The sequence below is a fragment of the Bombus bifarius genome, unplaced genomic scaffold, assembly GCF_011952205.1.
Source record: "Bombus bifarius isolate JDL3187 unplaced genomic scaffold, Bbif_JDL3187 scf7180000009799_frag, whole genome shotgun sequence".
Classification (NCBI taxonomy): domain Eukaryota; kingdom Metazoa; phylum Arthropoda; class Insecta; order Hymenoptera; family Apidae; genus Bombus; species Bombus bifarius.
In genome coordinates this window covers 1-13,733 of record NW_022885341.1, presented here as the reverse complement: position 1 = coordinate 13,733, position 13,733 = coordinate 1, and the positions used below count along the sequence as shown (strand labels likewise).

The 13,733-nt window shown below is 37.8% G+C and overlaps 1 protein-coding gene across 1 annotated transcript; it reads right to left on the bottom strand.

The window, feature by feature from the left end:
• Positions 1–4,115: 4,115 nt before the first annotated feature.
• On the bottom strand, positions 4,116–8,023 carry LOC117215794 (the record flags this gene model as incomplete). Its single annotated transcript, XM_033462273.1, has 3 exons — positions 7,816–8,023; positions 7,508–7,755; positions 4,116–5,327 (listed from the first exon to the last, which is right to left on the bottom strand). Coding segments are annotated over exons 1-3 (1,668 nt in total), but the record flags the coding sequence as incomplete, so codon positions are not given.
• Between the last annotated feature and the right edge of the window lie 5,710 nt (positions 8,024–13,733).

Below are 13,733 nucleotides of genomic sequence, written 5' to 3'. Positions count from 1 at the left end.
ACTAATACAATGTATGTCCCATTGCATCGGCACCTCCGAGGCAACATCACACGTGGCTAGGCCCGCTCTCGAGGCCGCATGCCGCCACAACCACACTTCTCGGAAAACACATACAACCACTCCAGACCTCCGTTAGATAAAGCATCCATCCCGTGACCGTGGCTACGTTCAGCGACCGATTGTCACCTCGAACCCAATCTCGCTTATTACAAATCTTAAACAATTACAACTATAATAAAATCTAGGCTAAGGTACTAGAGGATGTTCCCAAAATTTCCAAGGAAGGGCTTCGGCTTTCCTTTCATCTCCGACATATATATATATATATATATATATATATATATATATATATATGTGCGTGCAATGGTAAATATGACGACTTATTTTACGAGTCACTTAGATTATCAATAGATATCGCCTACTTTACAACATGCGTGTATGTATATATTGTTAAACATTAGGTGAAAGTTATATGCATAGTTATAAATGTCATTTGTTTACAGGTGGATAGCAAAAGTATTTGGTTTCGTGAGTGGCGTACAGGTGCTTTACAGTTCTACGGTACGAATTGCTATTCCTTGGACTAAAAAAAAAAATTCTTTCGATGTCTGTCAGATTTTTCTAAACGAACATGCATGGAAGGATTTTCTGCAGAGATTCAAAATGCTCTCTGGATTCCTCGTGAAACGTCTGGACAACATCTACATGTTCTTCCATCCGTCGTTCAGAGAATGGTTGATGAATTCGCCATCAGTTCTATACACACATACAAAAATAGTTAATATATATATTATATATTTTTTTTTTTTTTTTTTATATATATATGTTTCATTCGGACCTGTTCCTTGTATGAATACTGTATCTCTGTATATAATATAATATATATAATATGTTATGATTATGTTAGTTGTTATTTATTATATGTATTTTCCTTAACTCTCTCCCCTTTTTTCTTGTTGTTGTTTTTTTTTTTATTAGTACCTAACATTACTATTATGATGCTGTATTACATTCTATTGGCTATTATTTGTATGCGAGCGCGACGAATTTTTCAACATGGCCGCTCGCGTGTATCTTTGGTATGGCGTTGGTTTAATGTCAACAGTAGCGTGTCGTTGAAATAGTTAATTAATTGTTAATCACTATAATTTTACTTAGTAGTGTTTTTGTAATATTGTTTTGTGTTTCATGATATTGTGTGTGTCAATACCGTGTGCTACCTTAATGTGATAGCATGGATTGTATTGTTATCGAATTTCGATAGTCATTGTTTTGATTATACGTGACTTGCATTTATATAAGTCTTGTTTAATTTAGTTAATGTTTTTGTGTATTGTGTTACCAGATATTTTGTGTAGCGTAACTTTATTCTTTTGCACCGAGTTCAGTCATGTTGTTAATATTTAGTTAGTCTATCTTGATTAATTTCTAACCTATTCCTGTGTTTATTAACCTTTCTTATTTTCCCTATTAATTTATTATTGCATGTACTTGCTATTTGCTATTATTTTGTGTATGATATGAATTGGTTTCTTTATTAGTGATTAAAATCTACTTGTTAGATTAACATTGTCTGTAATTCTTCAGATTCTACTCTTTCGTTGCTGCATCACTTACCTGGATCGTTCCCGCAACATCATCCGATTCTTTGATATGCCTTGGATACTTACTACGGCTGCCTTCTACTACGGCTGCCTTCAATCGTCTTATATCTGTGGTCATAAAGGTGGTGTTTAATTTATTTAATTTAATATATATATATAATGCATTGTATGTGCGACCACTATTGTGCATTACAAATTAACATCACAATACTACGTAGATTAATACATAACCAAATATCCCTTTACTCCGGTTACATTTATTACTAACTCTCAATTAATCTATCTTGATTATTTTCTAACCGCTTTCTATACTTTATCAACTATTTTATTTCTTCTTGTTAGTCTGCGAAATTCATGCATGTACGCTTCCTTGTATGGTGATTAATTGTTCATGAGGTAAGTTGCACTTTCACCGTTTTAGTTATTCGTTGAACTAGCTCGTTTCACATTCAAACAGTAATTGGAGCACTTGTAATAAACTTCTTTTCTTTTCAGATTTCCGCCATCTGTGTTGTTCGATGAACAGTGCAATGCTTCCACAGTATTGTTATAACATTTAGTACTGTTGTATTTTGCATTAAGGCAATTGAAGTTAATTGGTTCATTTATTTTTCAGCTGGCTGTTGTACATGGTGTTTCGCAAACAGAGATCCATAACCTATTTTGCACGTGAACCTTCTCGTATGATGATTACTTGTTCACAAGGTAACTTTCACTTTCACTCTTTTAATTTTATTGAATCAACACGTTGTATATTCAAACAATAATTGGAGTACACATGATAATTTTCCTTTTTTTTTTTCTTTTTTAGGTTTTCGCTATCTGTATTATTCGACAAACAGTGTCACACTTCCTTTTGATTTATCCACAATATAGTTATAACACTTAGTAACCTCGTATTTTGCACTGAGACAATTGAGACTAATTTATTCATTTATTTTAGGTAGCTGTCATACATTATGTTCCACGAACAACGATCCATAACCTATACTTGCACGTACACTTTCTTGTATGTTGATCACTTGTTCACAAGGTAACTTTCACTTTCACTAGTTAATTGTTCATTGAGTTAACACGTTTTATATTTAAGCAATAATTGAAACACATATAATAATTTTCCCTTTTTCCTTTTAGGTGTTCGATATCTGTATTATTCGACGAACAGCACTACAACATACACTACTGCACTACGTTGCCCACTGAAATCACTTTATTCATTGTTTATTTCGATTATGCGCTAGTTTTAGCTTGTTTAAGTGCACTGTTCGCGGAATCCCTTTTACTTCAATCTTGACGTTTTGGTTCTGCAGGATTTCTAGCACTTTATATGGTCCAGTATATTGATCGGAGAATTTTCCTTTACTGGGTTCTTTTAGTAAATATATCGAATCTCCTACTTTAAAATCCTGGGGGTTGATTCGTCGGTCGTAATATTCTTTTGATCTTAGTTTGGATTTTATTAAATTTTCTCTTGCCATTCGTTGTACGGTGTTAATTTTATCGAACAGGTCTTCGAGATATTCTGCGTATGTTGGTTCCATGTTCTCTTCGATTATTACTTCACCAGTAGGTTCTCTGGCTAAATGTCCAAAAACTAATTCGTGCGGGGAGAATTTCGTTCCTTCGTGTACAGAGGTATTATAAGAAAACATAGCTAATTCTACCCATTCGTCCCAATTTCTGGAATTTTCAATGTATAATTTGAGATATTCAATCAGTACGTGGTGAGATCTTTCGATTGAACCGTTACTTTGTGGATGATATGCCGTCGTGGTGTATTGTTTGATGCGGAATCTCTTTGCTACTTTCTTCATTAGTGAGGATGTAAAGTTCGTTCCTTGATCAGTGAGAATAGCTCTCGGTGATCCGAAACGACAAATAAATCGCTTTACAAAAGCGTCCGCTATCTCGGCTGAAGAGATTCCTCCTAGTGGAATCCCAATTGAGTATTTTGTTAATAAATCTTGGATGGTTAATATATATTCATTTCCCTTTTTTTGGTAATGGTCCTACAATATCCATACTAATTTTATCGAATGCTTTACCTGGTGTGTCTGTAAGTACCATTGGTTGTTTTGCTTTTATTCTTGTGAGTTTCTTTAATTGACATTCCTTACATGTTCTTACGTAATCTTGAATTTCCTTTTTCATATTTTCCCAATAGTAGTGTTGTCGTATTCTTTGATAAGTTTTGGTAATTCCTCTGTGTCCTGCTACGCTTGATTCATGTTTTTCTCGTATTATGTTGTTCCGCGCTTCCACAGGTGGAGTAATTACTTCTCCAGTGCAAATGGTGATGGATAAGGTTTTTTCCATAAATATTCCCTTTAATTTTCTGATTGTATATCGCCAGGGTATTTCCTCCAAGTTTCCTTTGCTAATGCTAAACGAAGTTAACTGTTTTTCATTTACTACGTCTAATAGAGATCTTAGCGAGTTTAATAAATTGTCTGGTGTTATTGGAATATTTCTATTTTCCTTTATCGGTAGGGATACAATGTATTTTCCGGAATCGTAATTCAATCTTGCTTTTTCTAACATTAAATCTTCATAACGAGGCAATTTTCCCGTTTCCTTCATTTCTAAGGCTCCTTTATCTATCGGTTTGCCGTGTATATCTATAAATACTACTTTATGGTCACTTACTCTTGCAATTGAGTCTCGGGTTTCCGAAATTTTTAGTTCCGCAATTATCGTAGGTCTCGTGTCCTTTTCTTGTTGTTGAATTAGTTCTGGAACTACAGTGGAGGTTTCTTTTTCGCTTGTCGTGTCCGTGTCTTCCTTTTCTCGATTGGTTATTTCTCTGTCTGTACTTACATTGATTTCTGTTAGTGCTTGGTCTAAATATTTTGTGGGGGTTTCTTCTATTGTAAAATGTTTTCGGGTAAAACCCTTTCCTTGGTTTTTGGAATCACTGGGTTGAGGCAAGACGCGTGGTTTGGCTTCGAATACGGGAGAGTCTTCCGTTGACGTGTCTATTTCGAATCTTTTTGGGACAGGATAGCGAATCGGTGAGACTTCCTCTCCCTTTCTGATTGGTAAACATACTTCTGGAAGGTTCCTAGATAATGCGTCTGCGTTTGCGTTCGCTCTGCCTTCTTTGTATACAATATCAAATTCAAAGTCCGATAATTTTAATTTCCATTTCCAAATTCTGGAAGTAGGATCTTTGATAGAATGCATCCACACTAAAGGTTTATGATCGGTTACGATAGTAAACTTTCTTCCGTAAAGATACGGTCGGAAGTGCATTGCGCTGTAAACAATTGCCAGACACTCCTTTTCTATGGTAGAGTAGTTTTGTTCGGCAGAATTTAATAGTCTTGAGGCATACGCAATCGGCAAATCCTTTCCGATTGGCCCTTGACTCAGTACACCGCTTATTGCATATCCTGATGCGTCTGTGGTAAGGTTAAAAGGTTTAGAAAAGTCTGGATATTGTAGAATGGGTTTCGTCATTAACGCTGTTTTTAAATTATTGAATGCATCTTCTTGATTTTCCGTCCATTTGAAGGGAGTATCTTTCTTTAATAGTTGTGTCAATGGTTTCGCGACCTTGGAGAAATCGGGTATAAATCTTCTGTAATATCCTGTAAGTCCCAGAAATTGTTTGATATTTTTCGCCCTCTTTGGTCGTGGAAATTTTGATACGGCTTCGACTTTCTTTGGGTCGGGTTTCACGCCATCCTCACTAATTATATGTCCTAAATAATTCACCTCGTGTCGTAAAAATTCGCACTTATCAGGTTGTAATCGTAATTTAGCTTTCCTCAGTCTTTCCATTAATTTATTAAATTTAATTTCGTGTTCTTGGAGAGACGTGGAATAAATCACTATGTCATCCAGATAGACGAATAGTTCTATTCCTTGCAGACCCGATAATACCGAGTTCATTAAACGTTGAAATGTTGCTGGGGCATTTTTTAATCCAAAGGGCATTCTTTTGAATTGAAAATGTCCGTATGGTGTCGAAAATGCCGTTTTGTGGGCGTCCTCTTGCGACATACGGATCTGGTGAAAGCCTGATGCTAAGTCAAACGTGGAAAAATATTTTGCACTTCCTAATTGATCCAATATTTCTGTGATGTTGGGTAATGGGAAGGCATCGCCAATCGTTTTATCGTTCAATTTTCTATAATCGATAACTAATCTCCAGCGTTTATTTCCTTGCGAATCGGGTTTTTTGGGCACAATCCATAACGGGGAGTTATATGGAGATATTGATGGTTCCACTACGTCCGTATCTAGCAATTCTTGAATCTGTCGATTTATCTCTTCTCGATGTATTGGCGGATATCGATACTGTTTGGTATTAATTGGTATATTATCTGTGGTAATTATTCTATGTTGCAGAACTTCAGTTGCCTCCAATGTATCTCCTGGAATATGAAATCTATCTTGATTGTTACGAATCAATTTTTTTACATTTTCCTTTTCTTCTTCGTTCAAGTGTTCGAGTCGTAATAACTCATTTATTTTTTCGTATCTACTTTCCTTCGATTTTAAAGCTGTATTACACGCTGTCCTAGGAAGCGGGGAGGGATTTTCAAATTGCTTAATTACCATCGTCGGTGTTGTAAATTCGTAATCTCTTGAAGTAGTATTTATTACTCTTATATAGCCTTTTCCTTTATGATTCCTCACAACTGCATTTCCGAAATAGATTCCCTTGCTCGGCTCGATTCTTGGAATAAATCCCTCTTTTATCTCTGGATTAGCGATATTAATTGAACACGTTATTGAACTTCGCTTCGGTATAATTATTTTCTCCTTAGTGTCGAAGGGAATATAAATATTTCCCCATTTGATATGTTTTTCTTCATAATCTAAACGAGCTTTACAACCTGCAAAAAATTCGGATCCTAAGATTCCGTCTTGATCGATTAGTAATGAATCATCGACTACGTGAAAAATAACCGGATGGCCCGCGACCTGTATTACCGTCTGCCCTAGGGAGACCAGGCTCGTTGCCGTAATTCCTCGCACTTCAATTGATTCTTTCTCGTCGATGATGGCTGAATCGGGTAAAGCAGGTTTCTTGATAATATTGATTTCCGATCCAGAGTCTAACAATAAACTCGTCTTGGTTTTTAGATTTGGGGAAACTATTCGTGCAGTTGGGGTCGTTGGAGAATCGTTAAATTTTACTGAAATAATTCGGAGAGGTCGCCTTCCGAATCTGAATTCAACTCTTGATGATTTTCCTTCGCCGGTTGCTTGTGCTTCGCTCTTTCCCTTTTGTCTTGAGATTCTGGATTCTCTGTCTGTGGCCTTGTTTGGTTGTGGGATGACTCCCCCACAGTATTTAGTGGCTGTTCGTTCGATCTTATAGTCGGCATTGCGTTCGCTCCGTCTCTCGTTATGGGTGGTGGAGTTGATCTCGCGTGGGTGGCTGCCCTCGTCCTGATTGCCGCTTGTACTCTCGGGCGATTCGGCGTATCGTTCCCTCGTGGCTCGCCCCATTCTCCCGAAGGACGTGTTTGGTTTCCCGACGGTCTCGAAGCGTAGGGTACGATTAATCCGGCGTCTACTCGGGCTTTAAATTTGTAACAGTCCTTCACTAAATGTCCGGGTTTTTTACAATAGTTACACATGATATTTTGTCTATTAGTATTCGGAAAATTCTGCGATGGAGGTACTGATCTTCGATCTTGGCGGTTGTTTCTGATATTGTTATTAGTGTTCGAGGGACGTGCGTTATCGCGTCTGTAATAGTTCGAGGGTGTCGGTCGATGGGGTCGCGTTCTGTCGGTTATTTGTCTCAATTCGTGTGTTGCTTTAACGGCTTGACGATACGCATCTTCTAAAGTATGGTACCCTGCTATTTTTACTCGTACATATACCTCGTTCGGAAGTCCTTTAACGAAAGCTTCTCTCGTTTCCCAATCTATAGTATGTTGTACGTCGGGGGATATGATGCCGTAGTCGCCTCTTTCTCCGTCCATTATTGCTAATCTAAGATTTCTAACGCGATCCATATAATCTAATATATCTTCCCCGGGTCGTTGAAATATCGTTCCTAATTCTCCCTTATATTCATTAAGAGATTTCTTTGGGCCGAATAGATCCTTTAATTTGTTTCCGAAATCATTTAAACTCATTAATTCCGTGTCTTCGATGGCGAGGAACGCGTGTCCACGAAGCTTATTTACTAACAATTTTACCAATTGAGGTTCTTGATATCTGGGAATCATATTTCGCGCGCGCTCACAAGCTCTTAAAAAATGGAATACCGATGGTCGATATCCGTCAAACACTGGCACCGATTCGATCGCGTCTTTTAGCTTAATTGGCTGGGTATGTCCACCTGTCTGGACCGTTTCCTGTTGCGCTGTCGGCGGCGATTTGGGTGTTTGAGGTTCCTGTTTCGTTTTAAGTTCGAATAATCCGCTTTGTAATTCGGCGAGTTTTGCACTCATATCGCGAAAGTTCGCATCCCATGCTTTAAGCTTTTCCGACAATGTCAAAACCATTTCTTCGTCAAACGATTCCACTACAGTCGCCATTGTTTTTTAAATATATATTTTATTAACAAGTGTGACAACTTTAATCTACTATGGAGCGTGTCAAATCGTTTAAACCAACTTTAATCCTCCGTGAAGCGGATCCCACCGCTGACACCAAAAATTTACTACTCTAAATGTTACGTATTAATTTGTTTGTTTAAATCGATCAAATCTTAAGTTTAAATTTTACTGAAAAATTTTTTTTTTTTATAGTTTGAGTTTGTATGTAATCTGAAGGGAAATAAGTCGAAATGATATTATTGTGTATTTAATTCCGATTTAGGTAATTAATTAATACGGTAGTTGCTGCCACCAGAAATAGTCTAAAGACTATTTCAAAATATTTTATTTTTATTATTTTCTTTTGCGTTTAAAGGGTAGCGTTAACTGACGCTTAATGCAACTGGTAAACGAATTTCACTTTTCGGCTAACTTGCTATGCGCAGGGATACTAGCGCGGGAGAGGATTAAAGCTGGGTACAATGAATATTTTTCCTCGTTGAACGGATTTTTATTTGGACGTAGAATTGCTTAGGTTATTATATATATATATTTTATTAGCTGGATATTTATATTTTAGCGTTGCTGGATTAGATAGGAATATGAGATTGTTCGTTGTTTTATATAAATTTATTTTTACGTTCGACTTCTTCTTCTCTTTTAATTCCGCCGTAGTAGTTTGTCGTTAGGACCGAAACTCAATTCATTTACCACGATGAAGTCTGTCGCCACGATCTTCTTGCCTTTTGAGTTTAATTAACGAGGATGATTCTAACGATCCTCTCTGCGTGGAACTCGTGTGATTTCGCAAGCCTTGCCCAAAGACGGGTAATATTTTACCAACAATGGGAGGAGGAATGCGAAGATCAGAGGATGTTTCAGTAGCTGAAAACACCGTTCGCACAAGCCGACACAACGGACAACACCTTTGTTTAAAATTTAAGCAATGTTTCTATCTTTAAAACCGTTCGCGAAAATGAATGAAATCGATGATAGGAGGTTTTTAATTCAATTCTCGAGGACAACGAGATTACCAGAGAAGAAGAAAGTTTCTAAAATTAATTCTCTTACCTTGAGGAAAAGGTGCTATCGGGTGCCATTACTCCAGGTGTTTCGGTGATCGACGAGGTTTGTTGGGTTTATTATTTAATCTCGAATATAGGGTTTTTACCAACCTTTACTTTATTAAGCTATTTCGATACAAATTGAGTAACTCGCTAACTGAATTAATACCGTAATGAGGACTTAAAATTTTCTTTTATTTAATCGCGACTCCTTTTTCTTTACAGAAAAACTAAAGACCCCGAAACGCAAAAATACTTATACAAATTCTAAACGCAGTAATTACCGAAAAACTAAAGACCCCGAAACGCAAAAATACTTATACAAATTCTAAACGCAGTAATGGGCGCAAAGAATGATGAGCCGTAATAACAAACGATCGCAAGATTTATGAACAAACTAATGAACGCTGCGCTATGTTGCTATGCTTATTTATAATGCCATCCCCCACGGGGTGGTGGTCCGCTGGGGGTACGCTTCCGTGGGAATCGGGATGTTGCAGTTTTGGGCTTCTCGGAATCGTACGTGACAAAATGTAAGTTCCATATTTCAACTTAGTTTTCTATCAGTCCTGTGAGGGGAACCCCCTCTGGTTGAAATCGTTGATACTGATCGTTGCGTGAAAGTTCGTTTTGCGAATGAAATTCCCGAAGAGGTTTTGGAGGCGCATCTTCGTCACCATGCTTCTGGGAGAAAGGGAATTTCCCCTGTTGTGCGCTATTGGTGTATGCGTGAGTTCAGCGAACTTTATCCCGGAGCTCCTTGTTTCGATTTTGATTTAGTGTAGCTGCTTCAATTTCGTTGGTTCGCTGTTTGATGTTCCTTATTGTTATTAATTTTTGATATATTTTGTTTTGTGTTCAATATATATATATTTTAAATCTGATAGTGTTAGGTTATTTACGTTTGTTATTATTTATTATATATATTATTTTTTTATTTTTATATTGCCCCCCTTTTATATATATATATATATATATATATTTTTTATACATTTGTAGTTGCGCACAAAATTTATTAAAGAAAAGTGTTAACAATGTGTTTTCATGATTTGTTTCTCGCGCCTGACTTCCATTAATCCCTAATATTCCTGTCGCCATGACGCGTATAAATCCAACATGGCTGCTCATAAATGTCATCAGTAAAGTTTTAGTGGCGGGTCTTTAGTTTTGTTTGATATCGAAGTAAATTTTCGTCTGTCGCTCGTTTTTCCTTATTCTACCGCAATCAGAACATTTATTTATTAACATTATTTTAAAGTGACAGTAGTATATCTCGTGTGAATATACGTATATATATATGTTTATGTTGTGTGTTACTTCAGTATAGCTAATGTTTTGTAATTCTTTGATCGCGTTATTTATTGTTTCGAGTAGTTTATTTTATAGAGCATTCGATAATACAAAACATATGCACTCACACGTACATATATATATATATGTATATACGTATTTATATGCCTATTTCTCTTGCCCGTATAGTGTTCATACGAAATGAAATGTTAATTATTTGTTTTATATTAATTTCTTTTAATAAGATAGAACACGCACACGCACACGTATATATGTATATATTTCTGGCAAAGTGATTTTCATTCAGATTCTTTAGTGATATAGTGTTGTGTATTTGAGGTTATGTGTCAATCATTTGATTTCATATATACATATATATCTTGTATTGTGACAACATAGTATTGAAGGTTTTGTTTCTAGATTATTGTGCGTTTAATGTGTGTTTACATAATTGTGTTTGATGATAGAATTTCTGTATGCAATTCCTCGAATCGTTGCGGTGTTAATTGCCTTGTTAATCCTTCCTTTAGTTTCGTAGCGTCGTGTGTTCGTTTGTGCATTCAAATCTTTATTCGCGCGTTTTGCATGGGATAGTTTTCTTGTTCTCGTTACGGCGCGTGCGGAGCGCGGGACGTGACAATATGTACGCGTATATACAAGACTATCACAAAGCTTAACAAATAATTAAGTCTAATGAATAATAAATTTGATGAACAATGAAGTTAATAAATAATAAATTATACGAATAATTAAGTTTAACAGATAATAAGTCTAATGAATAATAAGCTTAACGAATAGTAAGATTAATGAATAATATGATTTACGAATAATGTATTTAATGTACACTATTAACAATGTGTTTGTTGGGTTCAAACGAATCCACGGCCAACGAGATAACTCTTTACTAAGCGTAAAAATAATCTTAGGCACAAAATACGATTGACGAAAATGCTCGAGGTGTCACTCTCCAAGGCAATCGCACGAATGCCGGCCTCGTCTGAAATTTTATACGCACTCGTTAGAAGCATCGAGAAAGTTCCGAACGCCGTTGCTAGGCAGTTTCTGCTTGGAGTTTGATTATTGATACAATGTATGTCCCATTGTATCGGCACCTCCGACGTAACCTCACACGTGGCTAGGCCCCCTCTCGAGGCCGCATGCCGCCACAATCTCACTTCTCGGAAAACCCATACAACTACTCCAGACCTCCGTTAGGCAAAACGCTTATCTCGTGAGCGTGGCTACGTTCGGCGACCAATTGTCACCTCGAACCCAATCTCGCTATCACAAATTTTAAACAATTACAGCTATAATAAAATCTAGACTAAAGTACTAGAGGATATTCCCAAAATTTCCAAGGAAAGGCTTCGGCTTTCCTTTCATCTCCGACATATATATTATTTCTGGCATATATATTTCGGGTTCACATTATGATTAGGGTTAGGTGCGTGTAACGAATCTTCATTTGTATTAGCCATTGTTGTTATGTAACAGAGAAGATATTTACTAGTACAAATATGATTATTACAGAATTTGACAAGTAGCCGTAGTAATTAGATACTCGAGATGCTAATGACAATAATCCTACGTTCAATAACGAATCCGCGGTCAGCGGAATAACAAAATGCGCTTCCTTCCAAAGTCCAAGTTGTACTCAACTTGCTTGTCTACGGTACAAGTATTACTAAACTAACTGTTGCGTCGCATGGAGCAGCGGAACCCCAGCCAACGCTACCTGGCGGCCAGCGGCCCACCTACCTGCTTCCAGACCCCCAATAAACTCAATGACCGGCCATAAAACGTCACCTTCTAGCTAAATTGTTTCCAGATGTGTGTCGAGCAATCTAGTTGTCTAGAAGCATTTCGGTTTATGTCCGGATTAGCAAAATCCTTGAGTTTGTTATGCTATTAAAAAAGGCTCGGAAAAGGCAGGTAGTCACCGAACGAGAAAACCCAACACATAAACATAGGATAGAAACGACTGGTTTTCCCCAGCAATAAAATCACCCCGGACACTGGTGAGAAATCCCTCATGTCCTGCTTCTTTAGCGGGGTCACGACCAATCGGCATCAAGCTTTCCTTCGGGGAAAACTAAGAGGGAGTCAGTCAGCAGTCGGTCAGTGAGTCAGTCAGGCAGCCAGTCAGTCAGTCAGCAGTCGGTCAGTGAGTCAGTCAGGCAGCCAGTCAGTCAGTCAGCAACCTCGGGAAGTCTCAGTTCGCAGCAACGATTCGCGCTTACGCTCTCGCCCTCTCATCCCCTGATCTTACGTTCTAACCGAGTCCAACCGTATCCCGGTTGCTGTTAATTCACCACTCAGTGTATACACAGTGTCTTAATAAAACACAACTGAAAACCCGTTACAGCAGTGTGCACTTCAATTAACCACCTCTATTAGCCTAAACGCAATAGGGGATCGATCATCTCGCGGCGTCGATTGAACAATCGTAACAGGAATTTACGACTCCTGTTGATGCGCTTCTACACGATCGTGTCTCCCCGCGAGTGAAAGAACACTAACTTTTTGTTAAAACGTAGAATATTCACCAAGCGTAAAGACACTATGTAACTCGCTACTGAGACATCACGAGAGAGAATGACTTTCCGTCAGGGTGATGCTGCAGAGGAAAACTGTGATGGGGTGTGTCTAAGGACACGAGGTCATCGGATTCGTCGAGAAAAGCCCTTGTTCGGAAAGTGAGGGAAATTGACGTTGCTGTCAATTGGTCAATTTCCATGTTGGTATCGAGAAAAGGACGCTAGCCGCCCTTGAGGGAAAGTTGCTAGTGGGAAGCGTCGTTCGTGAAAAAAATACGTTTCCCCTATCTTCACGTAGTTGGGACAAAAACTGTTTGTCCCTTTGAAGGACTTTAGTAAACTGAATCTTAAAATTTATAACGGGTTCTCAAGCTTGCTGAACATGTACTGTGGAGATGCATCGACATCTGGTAATCATCTTAGCCGGAGAATAGGGTCTGCGTGTGGCGAGCCACGGGACAGAGACCGTTGGAATGTTTACTGTCGAGTGCCGCTACAATTATTTCTTTTAAGGAGAGCTATAGAATTTCTCTATACCTCTGTTAGAGAAAGCGTTCATCCCTTGACCGCGGCTACATTCGGCAAATTCATTATCACAAATCTCGAACAAATACAATCGGATTGAATAACGACAATTGCTTAATTGCGGCTATAGTAGAATCTAGATTAATGTGTTAAGGGGTTTTCCCAAATTCCAAAGGGAAGGCTTCGGTGTCCTTTTATCTCCGACAT